The following is a 23930-nucleotide window of genomic DNA, read 5'->3' as shown; positions in this document are numbered from 1 at the left end:
CATTAACCCTCCACTATCAGGGATCTGCCTTCCTGGATGGCAACAGGCTTCTGCCAAGGCAGGAGGATTAGCATAATGACACCTTGGTGGCAGGACAAACTCCTTGGAACAGGCCAAAGAGTTCCACCGATGGAAGACTCAGAGCAAATGTGATCAAAGGGTAAAGACAAATGTGAGCTACAGCCAGACTGAAGTGGGAAAGGTGGTGGAAGGGGTGAAAATGCAGATCTGGGAGTGTGGGAGAGGGGATGGATGGATGCAGCAGTGCCAAGTGGTAAAGCAGCACATGGAGAACAGGGCTGGGGAGGAGCAGCTGAGGGAGCTGAGGTTGCTCAGTCTGGAGAAAAGGAGGCTGAGGGGAGACCTCTTTGCTCCCTACAACTCCCTGGGAAGAGGCTGGAGGCAGATGGGTTGGTCTCTTCTCCCAAATAACAAATGATAGGAGACAAGGGGAAATAGCCTCAAGCTGTCCCAGGGCAGGTTTAGGTTGGAGATTACAAGAAATCTCTTCACTGAAAGGCTTCTCAGACACTGGAACAGTGATCCCCAGGGAGGTGGTTGAATCCCCATCCCTGGAGGTGTTGAAAAGCCACAGAGATGTGGTGCTGAAGGGACATAGCTTAGCACCAGCCTTGGTAGAGCTGGATAATGGCTGGACTGGATGACCTTAAAGGTCTTTTCCACCCAAACCAGTTCTGTGATTCTGTAGAGATTTAAAGAGATTTGCTGTGGGAGAGGAGCAGCAGGAAGAGAGAAGGTCTAAAGGAGGAGAAAAAAAAAAACCAAAAACCAACCAAAACCTTCAGAATAACTGCACACTGGAGAGTCAGGTCAGAGCTGAGGGTAAGGAATGGGCTGTCTGCTGCATGATGAACACTGCAATTCATTTACTCCACTGAGGAATGACAGCTAATTATTCCAAATTTCCCCCTCATAAATAATTGAAGCACACAGGCCCCTAACAACATATCTGTCAGGGTGCCTGCAAACGGCCAACCCACAGGGAGCTGAGCACTCTCTGCTGCATGCTCCAAGCACAGGAGATACCTTGAAACATCACTGCAGCCCCCCAGCTCCAGGGAGACCTAACAGCAGCCTTCCAGTACCTGAAGGGGGCTACAAGAAGGATGGAGAGAGACTGTTTGCAAAGGCCTGCAGGGACAGGACCAGGGGCAATGGCTTCAAACTAGAGAAGAGCAGATTTAGATTGGATGTTAGGAACAAGTTCTTTACTATATGAGGGTGGTGGAGCACTGGAACTGGTTGCCCAGGGAGGTGGTTGAGACCTCTTCCCTGGAGGCTCAAGAGGGCTCTAGTGGAGGATGTCCCTGCTGACTGCAGAGGGGGGTTGGACTGGATGACCTTTGGAGGTCCCTTCCAGCCCATTCTATGATTCTATGGCCTGAGCCCTCTCACAGGGAAGTATTAAAAAATAAAATGAAAAATGCAAAACTAGGTTCATAGATTCATGGAATGGGTTGGGATGGAAGGGATCTTCAATATCATCCAGTTCCAACCCCCTGCCATGGGCAGGGACACCTCCCACCAGCCCAGGGTGCTCAAGGCCTCATCCAGCCTGGCCTTGAACACCTCCAGGGAGGAGGCATCCACAACCTCTCTGGGAAGCCTGCTCCAGGGCTCCAGCACCCTCACACCTGGCCATTGTGATCCTGGGCAAGCTGCTGTGGGTGCCCTGCTTTAGCAGGGGGGTTGGACTGGGTGATCTCCAGAGGTCCCTCCCTACCCCCACCATGCTGGGATTCTGTGAAGTCCTTAAAGCCAGGCTTTGAGAAGAGCTGAGCTACAAGCCAGGCTCTTGCTAACTTCACTGTAGGAGCAAGTCCCTGCAGCCCACAGCTTTAGACTGGGTGAGTCAAGGCACTTCACAGAAATATTCTCTGCCTTTCCTGAGCCCTGAAGAAAACAAGCTACAAATGGAATACAGCACTGAGGAAACCATGAAGCTTGAACTTAGGACAGATAGGTGCAGGTCTGTGCAGAGGCACTGAATGGCACAGCCAATGCTTCAGAGCAGAGTGAAGCAACAGAGTTCCAGGCAGGTGAATACCTTCCTGGCTCTGTAGAGCAGTAAGGCAGCCACAGAAGAGTTAAAGAATTAAATCCTGCTTCCTTGTGAGGCTCCATTAAGCAATGCAAGTGAGTCTTGTGTAAAAGGATTTTCAGTTCATCGTTACAAGTGCTGGTAATGAAGAGGATGCATGCTGGAAATGTCAGATGATCCATAAAGAACCACTGCTGCAAGATTTATCACACTCACATCACACTGCTCCATCACTCCACCTGAATAATGAATGCTTTTTACATTCACATTTGTGTACAAAACCCATTTGCACAACAGAGAAATAACTCTGGAAGCAGACAGAGCCTCTTGCTGCTCTCTCAGCCAGGCCCTGCACTAAAGAGCTGAGCAGTTAACAAATCCATCACTGCTGCTGCATCACCTTCCCCTGTACTGCACTCCCTGCTGTCACCCAGCTGACTTCTGCACCAAAAAAGCAGCTAAAGCACAATTTATTCTGCAATAACAACACTGTAGTGATGGGGCATTAGCTAACATTAAGATTAATTGCTCCCAGCTAATGAATCATCCATTACTAAGCCCTCAGATGAGGCCATGCAGCTAACTAACAAGTTGTAGCTGGACTTGGGTGAAATTCTTTGCTGTCTCACCTTGCAGCCATGGGCACAGAGAGATGTTTGGCTTCTACAAGAGAGTTCTTGGTAAAGAGAGAGAAATGTTGTAAAGAAAGATGAAGCAAACTGCAGATGAACAAGGCAGCAATGTGTCAGCTTCCTTCTGGCTGCCACATCCCTTCACATTCCTGACAAAACAAAGCTTTTGGGCAGCCCAGCCCTGACTGTGAGGTGAGTTAGTCCTAGGAGTGAGGACTCCCTCCACCCAGGGTGAGAGTAAAGGCAGATCTGATAACCACAACTTGTTTGTGTGTCAAAGGCTGAGGCAGCAGCTCAGAAGCCACCCAAATGCCACAGCTTCCTGGTGCATCTGGTGGCAACAAGAGTGAGAACATCACCTCCCATCTACTTCATGATCCCACACCAACTTTTTCTGTCTGGTTAAAGCCTTTCTTTCTTTCTTTTTTTTTTTTTTTTTTTTTTTGGCTCTTGTTCACATGTTCACAAGGGTTTTTTTCCCCCTCTCTAGAGGTAAAAAGCCACCCACCAGTTTCCATCTCTGCTCTGGAATAGCACTGATGTCCACAGGATGACGCTCTATGACGCTGAGAAAACGAGCCTCAGGGACAGCAATAGCACAGATTACATGAACCCACCTGGGGACAGAAAGGCAAAAGACAAATCAGAGCCTACCCTCCTTTGAATTAAACACTCAAGAGGGCAGTTAACATTTCTCTGACTCCCTCAGTACCAAAGTGGATTTATGGTGGTTGGCAGCCTGGCTGTTAATCAGGGTTGCACAAAGTAAATGTCTCTGGAACAACAGGGATCAACCTTCTTCTGCATCTGATCTTACATGCTGCTAAACATCCTCTGCAAGGACTCTGCTTTGAGAAAGAACCAAATTCACCAAGTGCTCAGAGCCTGGTGCAGAGTGGAAGACAGCACAGTTACCCAAGCTCATCCTGCCACGTCCTCAGTAATGCCCAAACCAGCTGCTATGCAGAGCACCAAGGTCAAATTCCCACCACTAGGAGATGAGATGGAGCATGGAAGGAAAAGAAATACCAAACCCCAGCACTTACCTCCCGTCAGTGGTCATCTGAAGAGCTCCTCCCCTGAGATTACACAGGCAGCATTCCTGTAGGAACAAAACTCCTTCAGAACTGGGCCAGAAAGCTCTGCTAGACTGCCTTCATAGAATCAAAGCATGGCTTAGGTTGGAAGGGACCTCAGAGATCATCTGCTCCAACCTCCCCACCATGGGCAGGGATACCTCTCAGCTAGACTTGGCTGCTCAAGGCCTCATCCAGCCTGGCCTTGAACACTCCCAGGCAGGAGGCATCCACAGCCTCCCTGGACAGCCTATTCCAGAGTCTCACCACCCTTGTACTGAAGAACTTCTTCCCCAGCTCCAGTCTAACCCTGCTCTGCCTCAGCTTCAAACCCTTGGCCTATAGACACCCTTAGGAGAAGTCCCTCTGCAGCCTTCCTGTAGAATGTTAGGGGTTGGAAGGAAGCTCTGGAGATCATCCAATCCAACCCTGCTTCTCCCTGAAAGTGACTACACCCCATCAGAGATGTGAAGGCCAACTGCCCATCCCAGCACCCCACCAGCACCCAGGAGAGTCATCACTTACTGCTGCCCAAGCATTGGCTGAGCACCGCGAGCAAGACCAACTTTCGTTCACCAAGTCTGGATGTATTCCATAACAGCCTGGAAGACACAAAGGGAGATCCTTCAGAGTCTGGCTAACAAACCAAGGGTTGACTTGCCACTTCAGAAGCATCTTTGAAAGCAGGAGTAGCATTTGAGTAGCTGCACTCAATAGTCAAGGTTCAGACAAAAGTCACAGGGGAAGTCATCTTTGGGAAGGGAGCAGCAGGTCTGCAAAGGGACCAAGGGAAAAGCCCCAGCACTGCTTTTGTCTCTTTAGACAGCTTCAATGACTGCATCAAATCCTCCTCCACACCTCTCTGCAGCACCAAAATAGCAAAGTGGCATTATACTCATCCTAAAGACAGGGAAATAAGACTAAGAAAGGCCTTAAAATGCTGTACAAGGGACTGGGGTTTGCCACGGAGGATGACAGGGACAAGACACACAACTACTTCAGAAAAAGAGGGGCTCCCACACAAGCTTGCAAAGAAATTTTGCAGCAGAAAATTAAACAGGCCACAAATTGCTGGCCAGAATCCTAGCTAACACAAAGCTCATCCCATGGCCTTCAGCCACCCTGAACAAAAGTGAACATCAAATTTCAGCTGGAGTGCCTCCAATTACTGAATTAAACTGCAAAGGAGTTCTTCAGAAAGCAGCGAGGTTGCCACAATAACCTGATTGATAAAAATCACCCACTTGAGCAGATAAACATTCTGTCAAGCAAAAGTCAATACTATAGATCTGCAGCTGCTTCCCCAGCTGAGATCTCTCTTCATCATCTGGCAACCCAAGAAAGCAGATTCAAGCCAGTCCTAGGGAATGGGCAGTGGTACTGAGGCTAAAAAACTGGCAGCAGCTGAAAGAGAAACTGATACAGCATCAGAGATTGCAGTGGGTTGGAAGGGACCCTCAAAGGACATCATGTCCAATCCCCCTGCAGGCAGCAGGGACACCTCCAACCAGAGCAGGCTGCCCAGGGACACATCAAGTTTGACTTTGAATGTCCCCAGGGATGGAGTCTCCACCACATCCCTGTGCAACCTGTTCCTGTGTCTCCTCACCCTCACTGTGCAGAACTTCCTCCTGATGTCCAACCTAAATCTGCCCTCTTCCAGTTTCCAACCATTGCCCCCTGGCCTATCACTCCAAGCCCTTCTAAACAGTACACAAAGGGTGGCTACAAGGATGATGGAGACTCCCTTTTTCCAAGGAGTCTCATGGAAAAGGCAAGGGCTGATGGGGACAAGGTACTGCTGGGGAGATTCCCATTGGACTCCAGAAGCAAACTGCTCACCATGAGAACAGTTGGACACTGGAATCATCTCCCAAGGGAAGCAGTGGTGTCCCCTACATTGGACAGTTTGAAGACTCAGCTTGCCAGGGTTCTGGGCCAGCTCATTTCAACCAGACTATGATGCAGAAAAGTTGGAGCAGATGGTCCTTGGGGTCCCTTCCAAACTGGCATTCTGGGATCCTGTGACTTCTGTGATTTCTGGCTTCAGGACTACAAGGAGCTAAGAGGAGGAACATGGCACCTCCTGAACACCACCCTGAGGATGATCCCAACAGAAGAAGAAAATGCTCATTGTGGACTTTGCCAGCTCTGGACTTCACTCTGGACTTCCAGCCCAGAGAACCTTCACAAAAGCTTTCCTCTCTCCATGTCCTTGCCACTGTCATAACCCAGCACAGCTGGGTGAGGACACTTCTCAATTACAAGCAGACTGCCAACTGGTTTTTTACAGCATGCTGCCAGATAAGCCAAAAACCACCTCACCACTGCAGTCCTGCAATAAAAGCAAATGGATTCTCTGCAGCAAAGTCAAAGGGATACACCACAGTCTGGAAGTGCACACAGCAACAAGGAAGCAACAAGACACTGGAGACCACAGCAGACTGCATTTAGCTTCTGTCCTGTCCTCAAGGGTAGAGCACAGCCAAAATAGAAAGCTACATTTCTCTATGTCCTGTCTGAGAGTGCAGATCAACACCACCCTGCCCACATCCCTCTGTCCCTGAAGAGAGTTTGGCCACTGAACTGATTAGACTGAACTGCTGAAGACAAATGGATGGACAGGAACATAGAATCGTGGAATTCTTTGGGTTGGAAAAGGCCTCTAAGGCCATCCAGTCCAACCAGCAACCCAACCCCACCATGGCCATCAAACCCTGCCCCCAAGTGCCATGGCCACATATTTCTTGAACACCTCCAGGGGTGGGGACTCCACCACCTTCCTGGGCAGCCTGTGCCAATCCCTGACCACTCTTGCAGCAAAGAAATTTTTCCTAATCTCCAACCTAAGCCTCCCCTGGCACAATTTCAGGCCATTGCCTCTTGTCCTATCAGCTGATCCTAGAGAGAAGATGCAGCAGCTCTGCTCTGACTGCAGCTTGGGAAGCAAGGAAGCCTTTCTCCTACTGCTCACCCTGCATCACACACTCACTAGCCAGCAGTGACCAGCACAGGAAGCAAAGTTGCATTCCAGTTCTCTACCACAGCCATGCTGAGCTGCACAGTGTCCTGTGGACTCTAAAACTGGAACAAGAGAAGTAATTCCAGCTGATGCAAGGCAGAGAAGATTTCCCATCTGCCAAGATCAAACAGCTGAACAGTAATTCCTCACATCTCCCAGCAGCAGTGCAAATGGGAACTGGAAGTTGTACAATCCACAGTGGAGGTACAACTCCAGCAGGATTAAATCAGCTCTTCTTTAGACATAGCTCCCAGGGAAACAGACAGACATATGCTGCTGTTTGCAATCAGTGCCACTGCTACCAGCACTGAGACACTAATCAAATGCATTTCAGGAGCTGCTCCATAATCTCTGATGCCCACCAGAACTCCATGACCTTGCCCCCCAGCAGAGCAATATCTGAGCAAGAGAAAAGAGCACAATCAGCTTTGGGCTTCCTGCTTTATCACCTAAAAGTGAAAGATAAGCAGAGAAAGAATCTTCTCTGTGAGACAGAGGAGAATCAGCCAACAAAACAAACAGCAGAAGGAATATTTGTGTGTATTTTTAAGCCCAGTGACTGCCAAGATGGCCTGGAATACACAGACACAAAAAAGGTGACAGGTATAGCAAGCCCTGAAGGAACTCAAATACAGGCAGCAGACAGAGCTTCTCAGCTTTGGGGAAGAAGGAAACACTCACTAGCATGAACCTGCAGGCAGCATTTGGCACAGGATATCAAGGGACTGGTTCCATCCTCTCCAATATAGGAATTTGAAGGGAGGGGCTCTGTGTTTTCTCCACTTGAGGTAAAGCACATCTCTGGGATCAGAGGCTTTGTCTTTTGTCCACACTTGGAGAGGTGGATGAAAGAGGTGGTCTCCCCTGCAGAGACTGGGACAGCTTCTTTCTCTGGCTGTAAGGACTGAAAGAGAAGATATCATCACATGGCATCAGCTCCTCCCTGCTCACAGCTCTAACTTTTAGGTCAGACCTCCTCTTGTAAAAAAAAAAAAAGTCCTCCAATCCCTGGTGGCATGCAGCACAAATAATGAACTTCAACTCCTGCCTTCTCATGAGCACCCCAACCCTGCCTTTTGCTCCCCTCTCTCTTCCTTAGGCCTCTACTGGAATCTGTAACCTATTTTCAGAGCTCACAGAAGCATCAGAACAATGAGAAGCTTTCCCTCTGTAAAAAGCTAAGTTCTAAACTGCAGTTCAAAGCACTGAGGAAAAATTAAAGAAAAAAAATAGGAAAGGAAAAAAAAAAAAAAGGCAAGTAAAACCTTCCCTCTCCCATCCTTCTGGCATCCTTCCTTGCTCCTTTCTGCCAGAATTTCTCCTGAAGGACATCTCAAGGTTTGTGGTAGCAGACCAGAGTTGAAAAGCACTGGATGAAACCAGCCCCAGCTGCACCCAGTTTTCCTTACAACCATTATCCAACACCACCCAGGCACCAGAAGGCAGATTTGATTTGTGGTCTCTCTAATAAATCCAGAGATTTTTATCCGAGGGGGAGGTGGCTTCTGCTTCCCTCAGGAAAAGCTTCCAGCACTCCTCTCCATCTAAGGCAGGAATTCCTGGTGGACTCTGGCTCTCTTGAGCATGCAAGAACAAATCGCTACACAAGTGGGTAAATGACAAATTCAGCTGATCAGTTCTGCCCTTCTGCTCACAACACAGCCCAAAGCAGATTGGGAGCTTCCAAAAGATGATGGATGTGCTTGCTCAGGAAGTTTTTCTCTGCTGCTTGTTTGCTTATACTCAGCAGCCCAGGCTGGTATCTACAGGAGAGCCATCAGAGCAGCCCAGCGAGGCATCATCCCTCTGCTGGAAATGGGACTTGCAGGGCAAAGCTCTTTAGGGGTGACTGTGGGAAAGCCAGAGGAGCCAGAGAAGAGAACAAGAAAGGGTCCACCTGCTGCCTCTGCCCAAATCCAAACACACTTCTTTGGTGTGAAAGTTTAAGAGCCTTCTCTTGTTTGGGTTGGAAAAACTCTCCATGATCATCCAGTCCAACCCCACCATGGCCCCACCTGCCATGCCCACACCTTTCTTGAACACCTTCAGGGATGGGGACTCCACCACCTCCCTGGGCAGCCTGTGCCAATCCCTGACCATTCTTGCAGCAAAGAAATTTTTCCTCATCTCCAACCTAACCCAACCCTGGCACCATTTCAGGCCATTTCCTCTCCTTCTATCACCTGAGACTAGAGAGAAGAGACCAACCCCCACCTCACTGCAGCCTCTTTTCAGGGAGCTGGAGAGGTCTCCCCTCAGCCTCCCCTGCTCCAGAATAAGCAACCCCAGTTCCCTCAGCCACTCCTCAATAACAAAGGTCTGCATCCTAACTTACAGAGCAGCCAGCACTCAGTTTCCACCTCTGAGCAGCATGAGGAGTTACCTGGTTGTAGGGGTAGAAGAGGGTGCAGACAGCACAGTATGGCTCACTCAGGGCAGCAGCTGCATTGAATTTTCGTTCAGCTGGGAAATTTGGTGCTTTATTCTTCCACTGGAGGGAAAATAATGACTTCAAAGCCTCTGGGTCACTCATATCTTCCTCTCCAGAAAATGGAAACGTTTCTAAAAAGAGGAAAAGAAACAAAATGCCCAAACAATGGCAGGTCAGCGGAGGAGGAACAGTCCACAGAGAGCAAAGACAAAACACAGCAAGGCAGGGTTAAAAAGATGATGTTTAGACAACACAAAAAGTCCAGTCAATAGCATTTGACTTGTCCAAGTTTATACCTCAAATAATTCCTTCACTGGATATAATCTCCACTTTATGGACAGGATAGACAAGGTAGAGACACCAATGGCCTGATGGAACTGGCCACGAGGAAGAAGAATAAAGAAGAAGAACCTTGATTTACTGCCACTTTCTAGCTGTGCTTGGCTTCATCCTTCTAATGAAGCCAAGTTCAAAATGCATGATGCAAGTGCAAGGAAATTCCCTTTCCCTTCTCCAGCTGGGAGCTGCATTCTCTGGCAGACATGCATGCAGCTCCTGCTGGTTTGCTTAGGGCAGCTCCCAGTTCCCACTGGTCAGCAGCAAGGCTCTGTCAACCTTCCCAAATGCATTGGGAAAGGACTTCTGACAAGGGTTTGTAGTGATAGGATGAGAGGCAATGGACTGAAGCTTGAGGAGGGCAGATTGAGACTGGAGAGCAGGAAGAAATTGTTGACAGTGAGGGTGGGGAGAGACTGGAACAGGTTGCCCCAGGAGGACATGGATGCCCCCTCCCTGGAGGTGTTCAAGGCCAGGCTGGATGAGGTCTTGAGCAACCTGGGCTGGTGGGAGGTGTCCCTGCCCATGGCAGGGGTTTGGAACTGGATGATCTTGAAGGTCCCTTCCAACCCAACCCATTCTATAAATGTCATGGCTGCTTCTGCAGACACAAACCTTGGCCAGGAGATATCCTGGCTTCAAGTTTTCATTTTACTTTCTTGCAGCTGCGTCCCAGCTACTTCCCCCAAGCACACACCACTAAGCCTTTCATCTGCATTCACCACCACCCTTTCTCCTGCCAGAGCTCTGCTAGGTACTGCTTGTGCTAATTAGTTTGCTAATGCTTTGTTTTTACAGAACCTTTAAAAGCCCCTTGGCATTTTGATTAAACCACTGCAGGATCCATTTGTGTCAGTTTGGGGGTGCAAATTTCTTACCACCCCTCAGTAAGGAACTTTTGAGTCACTTTAAGTGTTCAGAGAAATTTTCCAGCCCAGACTAAGTGCAGTCATTGCACTGTCAGCCTGCAAAGCTTCCAACAGAACAGCTTTGGCCAGGGGAAGTCAAAAACATCTTAGTGGAACATTATCCCCAGAGCTCAGCACATTAAACCAAACTGTTCACTGCTTCACTCTTAATTACTGGAAACATACAGTTAATGTTCTGCTCTCAACAAGTCAAAGTCTCCTCTCCCTTTCTCCCTCCCTTTTAAGAGGCTCTGGAGCCCGCCACACAGCAAGGACATGGAAATGATGGAGTGGCTCCAGAAGAGGGCCCACGAAGAAGACTGGGGGACTGGAGCACCTCAAAAAGCCAAACAAAGAGCCAGAATTCACTTCCCCTACACACAGAGCAGCAAACCCAAACTCCCCCTCCCTGCAAGGTGAACAGAGCTCATTTTAATGAAGACAGAATCACACAATGCCAGGTTGGAAGGGACCCCAAGGACCATCTGGCCCAACCTTTCTAGGTGATGGTGGAGTTGAAATGAGCTGGCCCTGCACCCTGGCAAGCTGAGCCTTTAAACTGTCCAAGGTAGGGGAATCCACTGCTTCCCCTGGGAGAGAATTCAAAGCTTTAAGATGCTCTTTTCTGTGAACTCTTTTATTTTTTTTCCTTTGCCCAAAACTCTGCCTCATTCTGCAGCCAGCAAAATATTTTTCTTCACAAAAAAGGGAAAGAAAAGGTGGGAGGTGAGAAGGGACACCTCCCACGGGTGAATTGTGTTTCCAGCTGGGTTATCAGAGTGAGAACATGCTGAATTTGCTCTCAGTCAAGTGGAACAAGCAGTTTCAGGCCCAGAAATCCAATGGCAGCCTGGGCTGCATCAAAAGCAGTGTGGCCAGCAGATGGAGAGAGGGGATCCTGCCCCTCTGCTCTGGTCTGCTGAGACCTCACCTGGAGTACTGAACATAGCTCTGGTGCCCTCCACACAGGAAGGACATGGACCTGATGGAGAGGGTCCAGAGGAGGCCACAAAAATGATCATGGGGCTGGAACACCTCTGCTGTGTGGAGAGGCTGAGGGGGCTGGGGCTAGGGGTGTTCAGCCTGGAGAAGAGAAGGTTCCAGGAAGACCTCTGAGCAGCCTTCCAGTTCCTGAAGGGGGCTATAAGAAAGCTGCAGAGGGACTGTGTCCAAAGGCCTGCAGTAACAGGACCAGGGGCAACGGTTTGAAATGAGAGCAGAGCAGATTGAGATTGGATGAGAGGAACAAGTTCTGCACCATGAGGGTGGTGGAACACTGCAACAGGTTGCCCGGGGAGGTAGCTGAGGCCCCATCCCTGGAGATACTCAAGGTCAGGCTCAACAGGGCTCTGGGCGACCTGATCTAGCAGAGGCTGCCCCTGCTGACTGCAGGGGAATTGGACTGGATGAGCTTTGGGGGTCCCTTCCAACCCAAACCATTCAGTGATTCCATGCAGCATTTCTCAGTCAGACAAGAGGTGGAGGCATTGCTGCAGCTGCTGCTGCACTCACCCTCATCACTGGAGGTCTCCTGTTTGACCACGGAGAGCGGGGAGCGGGTGGGGGGCTTGCCCAGCGGGTGGCGGCGACTCTTCTTGATCTCCATCTTCAGTTTGGAGAAGGCAGAAGCAGTCTGCAACAAACCACAACAAGCCGGATGGGAACCCCAAAATGACTTGGCTCCAGCACCCTCACACCCAAGAAGTTTCTCCCTCTGGTCAGATGGAACCTCCTGGGTTCTAGCCTGTACCTGTTGGTCCTTGTCCTGTCCCTGGGCACCACTGACAAGAGTCTGGTCCCAGCTTCTTGCCCCCCACAGCTCCTTTAGCTCTTGCTGAGCATTGATCAGATCCCCTTTAGGACTGCTCTTCTCCAGGCTCAACAGCCCCAGGGCTCTCAAGCTTTGCTCCTCACAGAGATGCTGAGCATCTTTCTGGCCTCTGCTGGACTCTCTCCAGAAGCTCCCTGTCCCTCTTGAACTGGGAAGCCCAGAACTGGAGACAATACTCCAGATGTGGCCACAGCAGGGCAGAGGCAAGGGGAAGCAGAACCTCCCTCAGTCTCTTCCTGTAAAGCCCTCCATGGCTCCCCACCATGCCACTACTCCACTGTAGGCTCAGGTACAACTGCTGGCTCCTCTCATTCCAAGTTTGGTCCTCAACTTGTTGCTTAAGCTTAGCAACCCTCAGAGCCCCCACCCTGGCCATGCATACCTGCAGACCACTGACCTCCGCAGCCACTTGTGGGCTTTCTGCTTCTCCGTTCTCCTCCTCCTTCAGGGGGATGCCCACGGGCAGGGTTGGCTGCCGCCAGCCGGGGCCCTTCTTGGTGGCAAACTGCTCGAAGGCCTGCTGGCAGGACATGTGCTCCTTGTCAAACACCACCTTGGTGCTGCGTGGCACCACGTAGAGCATGGGGATGATGGGCCGAGGTTTGAAGTCATCTTCCTCGAGGGCTGCCTCCGAGGGCTGGACAATGTTCAGGGGAGCTGGGACCAAGCCCTTGTCTGCTGTGGAGGAGGTGGGGACTGCGCTGGGGACCTGTGGCCGTGCTGCTGGTGCCTCGTCCTCTGCCAGCTGCTGCTGGGGGGCAGGGATTGGAGGCTGCTGGGGTGGCAGAGGGGGCTGAGGGGCTTGCAGGTGGTGCTGGTGTTGGTGGAAAAGGTGCTTCTTCTTCCTCTCACCTTTTACCTTCGGTGGCCGAGCCTTTACCTTGCAGTCACCTGTTTCAAGGCAGTAGGCAACATTTAGCTCCAGACACCAACACCTCTGGAGATCACCCAGTCCAACCCTCTTGCTCCAGCAGGGCACCCACAGCAGCTTGCCCAGGAGCACAATGGCCAGGGGGATTGGAAGCTTTCCACAGAAGGAGACTCCACAACCTCTCTGGGCAGCCTGCTGCAGGGCTCCAGCACCCTCACACCAAAGAAATATCTCCTCCTGTTCAGATGGAGCCTCCTGGGTTCCACTTTGTGCCCATTGCCCCTTGTCCTGTCCCTGAGCATCACTGAGAAGAGTCTGGCCCCAGCCTCTTGCCCCCCACAGGCCCTTTAGCTCTTGCTGAGCACTGAGCCCCTCTGGGGCTGCTTCTTCTCTAGGCTCAACAACCCAACCTCCTCTGACTCTTCCCTTAAGGACTGGACCAATGCTGCCCAGCCTGAGCTGGCACACAGAAAATCAGATAAACCATCAGACAATCAGAAGGCACCTGCAGGAGGAAGGGTGTGAAAAGAGAAAGTGAATAACTTCACAAGAAAATGAAGTGTTTAAATCCCTGCTGAAACCTCCTGGGGGATATCTCAACCTCCACATTTCCCCCAAGCCTGGCCTGAGGACTTTATTTACACTAATTTAAAAAAGCAGGAACAAGTCCAGCCCAAAGAGCTGGAGTTGTACTGGTGTAGGCAGCCCCTCAGATAAACTGGTTTGCTCTATCACAGAGAAAGGAATATTGAATTTCCTTAGAGAAACAAACATATTGAACCAGCAGCAAATTGGATTTTTCCCCAGTTGCACAAAACCAGATCATATTTACTCTCTATACACTGGGAGAATTCTCTGCCCAGCCACAACCCAACTGCCATTCACCAGCTTTATTGACTCCTAAATGGGGAACCTGACAGCAGCTGGCAACCAGAACTTTGTTTATAACTTTCTGTATTAAGATGAACAAAGTGGTTTGTAAGGGGATTGCTAAAATCAGGAGGCAGGAAGAAGTGAGGTGAATTCCAAGTCCCCACCTGGCTGTCTGTGAGGAAGGAGCAGGGAATCTTGCTGCACAAAGCAATCTGGCAGGTGAATGGAGGAATGTCCATGGCCTGTCCTTCCTACCTGCTGGGCAGCAGCTCAGGTGGACAGCAAGTTGCCCATGAGCCAGCAATGTGCCCTCATGGCCAAGAAGGCAACTGGGCTCCTGGGTGCATAAAGGAGAATGTGACTGGGTGGTCAAAGGAGGTTTTCCTCCCACTCTGCTCTGCCCTACTGAGGCCACATCTGCACTACTGGGTCCAGTTCTGGGCTCTCCACCTCAAGAGAGACAGGGAACTGCTGGGAAGAGTCCAGCAGAGCCTACAGAGATGCTGAGGGGCCTGGAGCAGCTCTGTGAGGAGCAAAGGCTGAGAGCCCTGGGGCTGAGAGCCTGCAGAAGAGCAGCCCCAGAGGGGAGCTGAGCAATGCTCAGGCAGAGCTGAAGGGCCTGTGGGGGGCAAGAGGCTGGGACCAGGCTCTTGTCAGTGGTGCCCAGGGAGGCTGTGGGTGCCTCCTCTCCCTGGAGGTGCTCAAGGCCAGGTTGGATGAGGCCTTGAGCAGCCAAGTCTAGTTGAGGCATCCATGCCCATAGCAGGGGTTTTGGAGCAGATGATCTCTGAGGTCCCTTCCAGCCTGAGCCATTCTATGATACCTGACAGTTGGCCAGTTCCTGAGATCTTGCCTGAAGCAAAGCCCTCAGGCAGAGAATGGCCATCTAAGAACCAGCAATGCACCAATTTGCTATCACAGAGAAGTTTTCAGCCCTGGTTCCCTGGCCCATTATTACCTCAGGTAATTATGCCCTTAGTTTATGTCTGCAGCACTCCAGAGGCCTGTGGCAATGTCATTCCATGACAAGGTGGAAAATAACACAGACCTCTTGTGTGACTTCTTCTGCACTTGGGCATCTGGTGGCTTCTTGTCACATGAGAAAGAAAAGGCTCCTGTGTAAGGCTCCTGCTGTGCAGCCCAAGCCTGCAGGACCCTGAAGAGCCACAGCATCACTAACTCCCAGGATGGATTTGTGCTGCTGAGCCCACTCAGAGAAAAGCAAAGCTTCTCCTTTTTCATTTCAAGGCCTAAGACAACCTGCTAAGAATTCTACAGACATTAATAGCAACCTCATAAATTATGAATTTAAAGCTGAGTCATAAAAGCCAAAAGGAAACCCTGCAGGTATGTGGGGCAGAAATCCTGAAAATCTCAAGTTATAAATACCCAGCTGGTCCCAATAACCCACATGAAGCAGAAGCCCTACTTGGAAATCTCATTCTTCCTCATTCCCAAGGTCATCTTTTTGGTGGAAGTAGCAAATGAAGCCAAATTAAAACCAAAGGAAGTGAAGAAGGAAGTGAAGGGGAGAGGCAATTTGCCCCAGAATCACAGAATCATTTAGGCTGGAGAAGCCCTTTAAGAGCACTGAGTCCAACCATGAACTCAGCACTACCAGGTCCACTGCTAAACCATGGCCCTCAGCACCACTGAGGCTGTCAGTTGGTGGGGTGAGGCTGTGTGAGTTGCCATGGGCTGGCATTATGAAGAGAAAGCTGAAGAGCTTCCCTCCCTCAACTAGACTTGAAGAAATCCAAACCTGCAGCATGGACTTGTGCAGCAGCCCTGGACCCCACACAACTTAATGCTGATTTTATTTACAACCCCTGTAAGAAATGGGAAGGAAGGGAGGGAAAAGGGAACAATGAATTGCACAAGGGAGTGCACAAATCTTTGCTTTGCAGAGTATGACAGACAAAAATATTTGTTTCTCTATGAAATATTTAAAACTATTCCTCCTCTAGGACATATATTTTTATATTTTTTTTTTACAAAGATGTAATAGTTTGGGCAGGATTTTCAAGCCCTGCCAAGAAAGCTATTTGGCCTGAATCCTTAAAGAGAGGGAAAAATCAATTGCTGCTGGAAATGGTGGTGTCTTTCAGGGAGCACAGATTTACTGTGGGGAAAAGCCTCCCCTGACATTTCAGCAGCACTAACCTCCAGCAGGCAAGCTCCTGACAAATGTGGTTTAGAGAGGGAGCTTGCCCCACTTCTGCACTCAAGTCACCTGCAGGGCTCTCACCTTCTCCCTCCATCACTTTGCTTCTCTCCTCTTCCTCTAGATCTGGCCCTCTCTTCAGTTCCTCTTTCACTTTCACATCTTCCAAGGCAGTTTCCATAGCCATGACATCCCCAAGAGACTTCTGATCCTCTGTCTTATGTCTTCTGGGTTGACTTCTTTTTCTGTGAGACCTAGAAGCACACAAGTGTGGTTTGACATGAAAGAGCAGCCTTCAATACATAAAATAAAACCATCACTGACTTAAGAAGCTGAATGAGAAACAAAAAGGATCTCCTTTGGAGGGCAAACACAAGGTAGTTCACAATAACTACAGGGCAAAGAGATATCTGAAAGGAAACAGATGAACCTTGCAGAAGACAACATTCAAGTTCCATTCACAGCAGCCATTAATTGTCCAGGTTTCTTGAAGAGCTTTTCCCCACCATTAATGCAAGCTCATGAGCTGCAGCCAGAATCATTTTCATTGTCTTTTTCCATCTATTCTGCTTGCATTTCAAGATGCAAACTTGTTATAAATCTTGCTTTCATCCCCTGCCTCCAGTCCATTCCAGTTCTTTTCATTCCTTATGTGCTTCCCTTTAGCAAACTGCTGCAAGCCTGCAAAGCAGATTCCTCCAGCTCTGAGACATCTCCCAGCCAGCATCCTCCAGCTCTGAGACACCACCCAGCCAGCATCCTCCAGCTCTGAGACATCTCCCAGCCAGCATCCTCCAGCTCTGAGACACCACCCAGCCAGCATCCTCCAGCTCTGAAACACCACCCAGCCAGCATCCTCCAGCTCTGAGACATCTCCCAGCCAGCATCCTCCAGCTCTGAGACATCTCCCAGCCAGCATCCTCCAGCTCTGAGACATCTCCCAGCCAGCATCCTCCAGCTCTGAGACATCTCCCAGCCAGCATCCTCCAGCTCTGAGACATCTCCCAGCCAGCATCCTCCAGCTCTGAGACACCACCCAGCCAGCATCCTCCAGCTCTGAGACATCTCCCAGCCAGCATCCTCCAGCTCTGAGACACCACCCAGCCAGCATCCTCCAGCTCTGAAACACCACCCAGCCAGCATCCTCCAGCTCTGAGACATCTCCCAGCCAGCATCCTCCAGCTCTGAGACATCTCCCAGCCAGCATCCTCCAGCTCTGAGACATCTCCCAGCCAGCATCCTCCAGCTCTGAGACATCTCCCAGCCAGCATCCTCCAGCTCTGAGACATCTCCCAGCCAGCATCCTCCAGCTCTGAGACATCTCCCAGCCAGCATCCTCCAGCTCTGAGACATCTCCCAGCCAGCATCCTCCAGCTCTGAGACATCTCCCAGCCAGCATCCTCCAGCTCTGAGACGTCTCCCAGCCAGCATCCTCCAGCTCTGAGACATCTCCCAGCCAGCATCCTCCAGCTCTGAGACATCTCCCAGCCAGCATCCTCCAGCTCTGAGACATCACCCAGGCTCTGCCACTTCCTAAGCCCACACTGCTACAAAGCAGCAGCATGAGGCAGCCTGGCAGTTTTCAGAAGCAGAACTCCCAGGGTTCAAGGCCTATCAAGAAGTCTAACTAAACAAAGTACATATGAGGATCATCAGACTAATACTCCCAAAGCAATGTTGCTCCTTCTAAAAAGTCAATGGCACCAAGACAAGGAGGTGACAGCAGCCACCACATAAAGTGCTAACTGCCAAGTCAGGATCATGTCTTGTTGGTTAGGAACTGTATTAGGAGTCCAGCACTCCTCACTGCTCAGGGAAAACAGGAAGAGCAGGAGCCAGAAAACTTATAGACTGGGCCAGTTTCAGAGGTGGAGGAAAGAGGAAAGGATAAAAAGATGAAGAAGCAAATGGAATCCACTCACCACCTCCTCCAGGGAGCCCAATGCCCAGCAAGTCTCCAAACAATGGCCACCTTGGAAGCCAACCCAGTCTCCTTCTTTCTCTAGCCCAGCTTTTATCACTCAGCAAAGCCTTTTATGGCCTAGAAGATCCCTTTGGCCACTTTGGGTCAGCTGTCCCAGCTGTGTCTCCTCTCGACCTCTTGCCCATCCCCAGCTTAGTCGCTGGGCAGGGGGCAGAGTGGGAATAAAATGAACCTTTGACCCTTTCAGATTGGTGTCTCATGAGCACTGTGTGGCCACAAAGCCCAAACACAGGCCCCCAGGCTGCTATGAAGAAAGTTAACTCCACTCCCAGAGCCAGTACAAGTCTTTTCTACAGGGTCTCTCAAACAGCTCCTTGAATGCTGCCTTTAAGCCTAACAAGCTCTCTGTTGAAAGAGACTGATGCAGACACCTGCATTTTTCACACCATTGTGACTTATAGCCACATCTTCCATCTGGCCTTGCTTCTCCCACCAGGTACCAAACTGTCAAACACAATCATACTGCATTCATCTGCCCCAGGCTCTAGGAAAAGCTGAAATTCAGCTTCCCAGCCTCAGAGCCCAGAAGCTCAGTTGCTAATTAGATTTGGAGTATAATGGAATTAAGAGCTCTTCATCATGGAACCAACACAGACAAAGAAAGGAGGGGGGCTGGGGGGAGGGAAATCCAACCTGAGCTGAATGATCAACAGAAAAGCAAACTGCTCCATCTGCACAGACATTTCTAATTGCCAGACTCCAACCATATGGTGGCCCTCCAAGTGGAGATGTTAACTTTGCACCTGCAAGACACTCATTAGCAGGAACACACAGCTGAACCCAGAAGGATCAACTTTTCTCTTCACCCATACTCTAAGTGCACACCACCTCCTCTGTGCAGGAAAATCCAGGTGGGAGGAGAAGAGAAAGACTTTTCCATTGCAGGTGGAACTTTCCATAGCTGGCTGAAGGAAGCATGGGTGGGGAATGAAGAGGTACAAGCTATTTTTAGTGGAGTGTTTTATTCCTGGACTGTAGAAACACCAGAAAAAAATTAAATCACAAAGCTTTATACTCAAAGTAGATAAAAAAAGACTTTTTTTTTTTCCAGTGCTCTTCTCACTCTGAAGTTGTGGGGGGGGGGGGGGGGAAACAAAATGAAGAGAGGCAGAAAGAACATCATTTAAAGGAATTGTGCTTCCCAGAAATACAGAATCCCAGAAATGAGCTTTCTGTGGACTAGACTGAAACAATCTCATGCTGAAGCCATAAACAAAGTTGAGTTCTTCAAGGTAGCTAAGTATGAATGACCTTAGAGAAGAACTAAGAGAGCTCTCTGCAGAGTTTAAAAGCTCTGTTTTCCCAAGAGAGCTGGCAAAATAAAAAGCAGTGTTTGTGTTTCTTTGAAGGAGAGCCCACAAAGTGACTTTAATTAAGCAGATCCAACTGTGAAGAGGTTTGGGCAGAGGTGAATCCCATCCTCAAAGTCCATCCTGCTGAGGCAAGCCAGTCTGCAGGTACAATTCTGTCTTTCCAAGACATAAGCACAGGAGAGAAGCTACTGCTAAGCAGGATTCAACAGCTTCAGAACTGCTTCAGGATAATACTGAAATAATCTGGGAAACAAGGAACAGATAAGGGAAGAAAGTGCCTGGTGCTTCTGCAGTAGTCCTGGGTGAAGAGAGAGGCTTCTCTGCTAAGAAACAGGCACAGGGAGGGAAAATAATCCTTGGTGTTTGCATCCTGCCTCACACCCAGCCAACAGCACCTAGATCTGAGTAACCCTTCACAGCCAGAGGCAGCAAAGAGATTCCCAGTTTCCATCCAGATGTGGAAGAAAAAGATCCAGAGACCCACTGGAGTTCAGTCACTGCCTGGAGAGCATCGACTGCAATTTCTGACTCAGAGGTTACACTGCTTCCCCTAAAGCTCAGCGGAGAAGGAAGAGCCTTTTAAGAGGCCAACCTGTGCTCAGGTGGCCAAGAAGGCCAACAGCATCCTGGCCTGGATCAGCAATGGTGTGGCCAGCAGGAGCAGGGAAGTGACTGTCCCCCTGTGCTTGGCACTGGTGAGGCCACACCTTGAGTACTGGGTTCAGGTTTGGGCTCCTCACTGCAAGAAGGCATTGAGGAGCTGAAGCAGGTCCAGAGAAGAGCAACAGAACTGGGGAAGGGTCTGGAGAACAGGGCTGGGGAGGAGCAGCTGAGGGAGCTGGGGGTGTTCAGTCTGCAGAAAAGGAGACTGAGATCTCCCTGCTCTCTACAACAACCTGGAAGGACACTGCCATGAGGTGGGGTTGGTCTCTTCTCCCAAATAGCAGGTGACAGGAGGAGAGGAAATGGCCTCAAGTTGCATCAGGAGAGGTTTAGGTTACACATTAGAAGAAGTTTCTTCACTGCAAGGATTCTCAAACACTGGCACAGGCTGCCCAGGCAGGTGGTTGAATCCCCATCCCTGGAGGTGTTGAAAGCTGCCAAGAGCCATGGTTTAGCCCCAGCTTTGGTAGTGTTGGGTTAATGGTTGAACTCAATCTTCTAAGTCTTTTCCAACCAAAACAATTCTGTGTGGTTCTGTGACCAGTTAGCTTCATCCACAACCACTTCATCACTGCACATCACTTCCAACTCAGCAGATTTACTGCACACTCAAAGATGGAAATCCAGATCAGGCATGGGATAGCTGAGGTTCCCTGATGATGCATGAGGAGATCTCAGAAAACTACACAACACCAAGATGGAGTCTGAGGAACCTCAATGCCCAAAGATCTCTTTGGAGGAAGCAGACAAGAAACAAACCTAACTGCCAAAGGAAAACACTCTCAGAGGAAAAAGAAGGAAGCCATTGAAGCTGATGAGGGAAGTCACATACCGGTGTTTGTTGTCCTCTTCCTCATCTCCTATCCTATAAAGCAAGATTCCAACAGGAAAAGGTTAGCATGCCAAATCTGCAACTCAAGCATGCTCTAAAACACACAAAACCCCCCACAAACTTTGGAGAATATTAATACAGAGATCAAAGGAAGCAGAGTAAGGCATGCAGCAAATCCCTTTTGCAACTGATGGGGTCTGGGGGGGCCTTTTATTTCCTCTTTGCTTTCTGCTAAGTGAAGCTTTAAATGTTTACCAGAGATTAATTTTGTGTCTTCCAGGGTAAGAGCTGAGATGTGAGGGGGGCACACAGCGTCCTACTTTCAGCAAACATTTGCTTCTCTAACAGTTAAAGGAAGCAGAACAATGAGGGAATACATTGCCCAAGAGAAAAACACAACAAGAACTGCTAATAAATAAAAGAGAAGAGAAGAGTTTGGGCCATCCCCAGCTAAGAGTCGCAGTGTTTAAAATCCTGCCCTCGGTGCTCCACTTTTTGGGGTTCTTTGTGGTTTTTCTCCTTACCTGCGAAGCAATTTAGCCTTCAGGTCTGCTTTTGTCTCATTCCAGGCATCTAGCTCAGGGCTGGTGAGAGCTGTGGGTTTCATGTGGTCCAGGACAGCAATGTCTTTGCCTTGCTTCCAGAGATCGTAGCGTTCCGGCTGCAGGACCCTCACAAAGACATCCATGGAGATCTTCACCATGTCCTTGCGGCAAGTGCACTGCAAGAGACACCAGAGCCACCTCAGCTCACAGGAACCTCCTCCCTTCCCAGCAGCTGAGTTTGCCTTTCTCCAGAGGCAGAGTAGCCCCCTGCCCATTTATAGAATCACAGAATCCTAGAATCAGGCAGGGTTGGAAGGGACCACAAAGCTCAGCCAGCTCCAACCCCCCTGCCATGGCCAGGGACACCTCACACTACATCAGCCTGGCCAGAGCCTCATCCAGCCTGGCTGCAAACACCTCCAGGGTTGGAGCCTCAACCACCTCCCTGGACAACCCATTCCAGGCTCTCACCACTCTCAGGGTGAAGAACTTCTTCCTCACTTCCAGCCTGAATCTCCCCACTTCCAGCTTTATTCCATTCCTCCTAGTCCTGTCACTGCCTGATAGCCTAAAAAGTTCCTCCCCAGCTTTCTTGTAGCCCCCTTCAGATCCTGGAAGGCCACAAGAAGGTCCCTTTGGAGCCTTCTCTTCTTCAGACTGCCTCAACTCTCTCAGCCTGTCCTCATAGGAGAGGAGCTCCTTTGTATCCAGCAGCTTTTCAGTCCCTTCTCCAGAAGACATTTCCAAAGCCCTTGTGCACTGCTACAGAGAGGAGCACAGAAGAGCACCCCCAAAGCACACAGCATCAATGAGCCACGGGGATTGACCTCCTCTGCCTTCACAAAGCATGGCAAATGGTTTCAAAGGGGAACAGTCCATTTTTTGCTCCCAACCTGGAACCAAAGCTCTGCAGCACTCAGATGTCAACTGCTTCAAATCGAGCACAGCGAATCCTGGTCAGGCAGGTCTAAAGGTCTCCTGTATGGTCTCCATCCATCACCAGCTTAAAGAGCCTCACAAAGAAATGTAAAGCACACACAGATTATGGAGAAGAAGCCACACACTGAGCTGTCTGGATGCTGCTCTGAGCAATGCCACTGTGGGCTGCGATCTCCAAGCGTTACCACAGCACTGGGGCCCTGCAGTAGCCAAGTTCCTCCTCTCCTTACACAAATCTGACATGATGGATGTTTATGTTGCAATTTTCATTTCATTTGATTGCTTTCACACTAGCAAGCATGAATAATTTACAAAGCCTCTTTCCTTTGGGGCTTCTTCTGGGACCACACACTTCCATTTCCTCAGCTGCTGCACTTGGGGCACATTTGTGTTCCCATTGTAGCCAGGGGATTTTTTTTCCAAACCTTTCCCTCAGACCCAGGAGCAAGATCCTGTTTAACACCCTGCAGTACAGCTGGAAAAGGGAATGTGAATGTGTGGGAGAGGGGTGGGAAAGGGAGGAGAGTGTCAAAAATCCCTCCTCAGCTCTCCTGTAGCCCCCTTCAGGTACTGGAAGGCTGCTGTAAGGTCTCTGTGGAGCCTTCTCTTCTCCAGGTGGAACCACCCCAACCCTCTCATCCTATCCCCATATAGAGGAGGTTCTCCAGCCCTCTGATCACCTTCCTGGCCCTCTGGACCCTCTCCAGCAGTTTGATCAGCAGATCAGGAGACCTCCTGAAGGCTTTCCCTAGCCTTACTTCTTCTTTTTCCTACCCTAATGCCTTTGTTACCCACACAGGACAACCACCTGCAAAGGCAAAGAGCAATCTGAGCACAGGCAGAAATACTCTGCAGCAGTGCAAGGTAAGGAACTTCTCCAACACAGGAAACCTTGACTCTTGATTCTTCCTTCCTCTAGCTGCTATTTTATTCTCTGCTGCTCCATGTAGGAGACAGTGGTAAAAATCCTTGCCCACCCCAGGAACACTGTCTCATCAATTATAACTCCAAAGACTGATAGGGGGAAATTTGTGGCTCCTGAACATGGAGCTGTTATCTTATCTGCAATAATGTCAGAATGAAAACACTAATAAGTCTCTCTAAAATAACAGTCAAATCAAAAGGCTGCCTCCTTGAAGTAATAAAATCAAATGACAGATGGAAAAAATGCAGCCTCGGTTCGACCTCAAGCTCCAGAAGCATTTTTTGTAAGGTTATTTCCCTCACTTCCCAGCTATTAACACTAAACTGCTCCCTAACACACAAAAAGTTATTATTGTAGAACAACCTCTCTTAGGAAGAAATTTCAAGTGGCACCTCGGATGCTGCTGGAAGTCCTCCTCACCTCACACTCGGATGAAAACAGGGCCCACAGCACAGTTGTTCCACACTCAGCCAGCCTCCCACTTTGCCTTAATCATGAAATCATGGAATGATTTGGATTGGAA

General features: G+C 49.7%; 1 protein-coding gene across 1 annotated transcript in view; it reads right to left on the bottom strand.

The window, feature by feature from the left end:
* KDM4B (lysine demethylase 4B) overlaps positions 1-23930 on the bottom strand; it is a 74769-nt gene that overhangs the window by 10471 nt on the left and 40368 nt on the right. The window contains exons 8-17 of the mRNA XM_054396160.1: positions 21523-21719; positions 20999-21031; positions 16276-16460; positions 12696-13189; positions 11980-12100; positions 9176-9354; positions 7474-7696; positions 4296-4372; positions 3741-3796; positions 3203-3311 (exon numbers count right to left, since the gene is read on the bottom strand). Coding sequence (XP_054252135.1) covers positions 3203-3311; positions 3741-3796; positions 4296-4372; positions 7474-7696; positions 9176-9354; positions 11980-12100; positions 12696-13189; positions 16276-16460; positions 20999-21031; positions 21523-21719 — 1674 coding nt within the window. The remainder of the gene's footprint in view (positions 1-3202; positions 3312-3740; positions 3797-4295; positions 4373-7473; positions 7697-9175; positions 9355-11979; positions 12101-12695; positions 13190-16275; positions 16461-20998; positions 21032-21522; positions 21720-23930) is intronic.

This window comes from Indicator indicator, chromosome 36, assembly GCF_027791375.1.
Source record: "Indicator indicator isolate 239-I01 chromosome 36, UM_Iind_1.1, whole genome shotgun sequence".
NCBI lineage: Eukaryota > Metazoa > Chordata > Aves > Piciformes > Indicatoridae > Indicator > Indicator indicator.
Note: the sequence above shows the minus strand (reverse complement) of the source record. Positions and strands in the feature narration are given on the sequence as shown.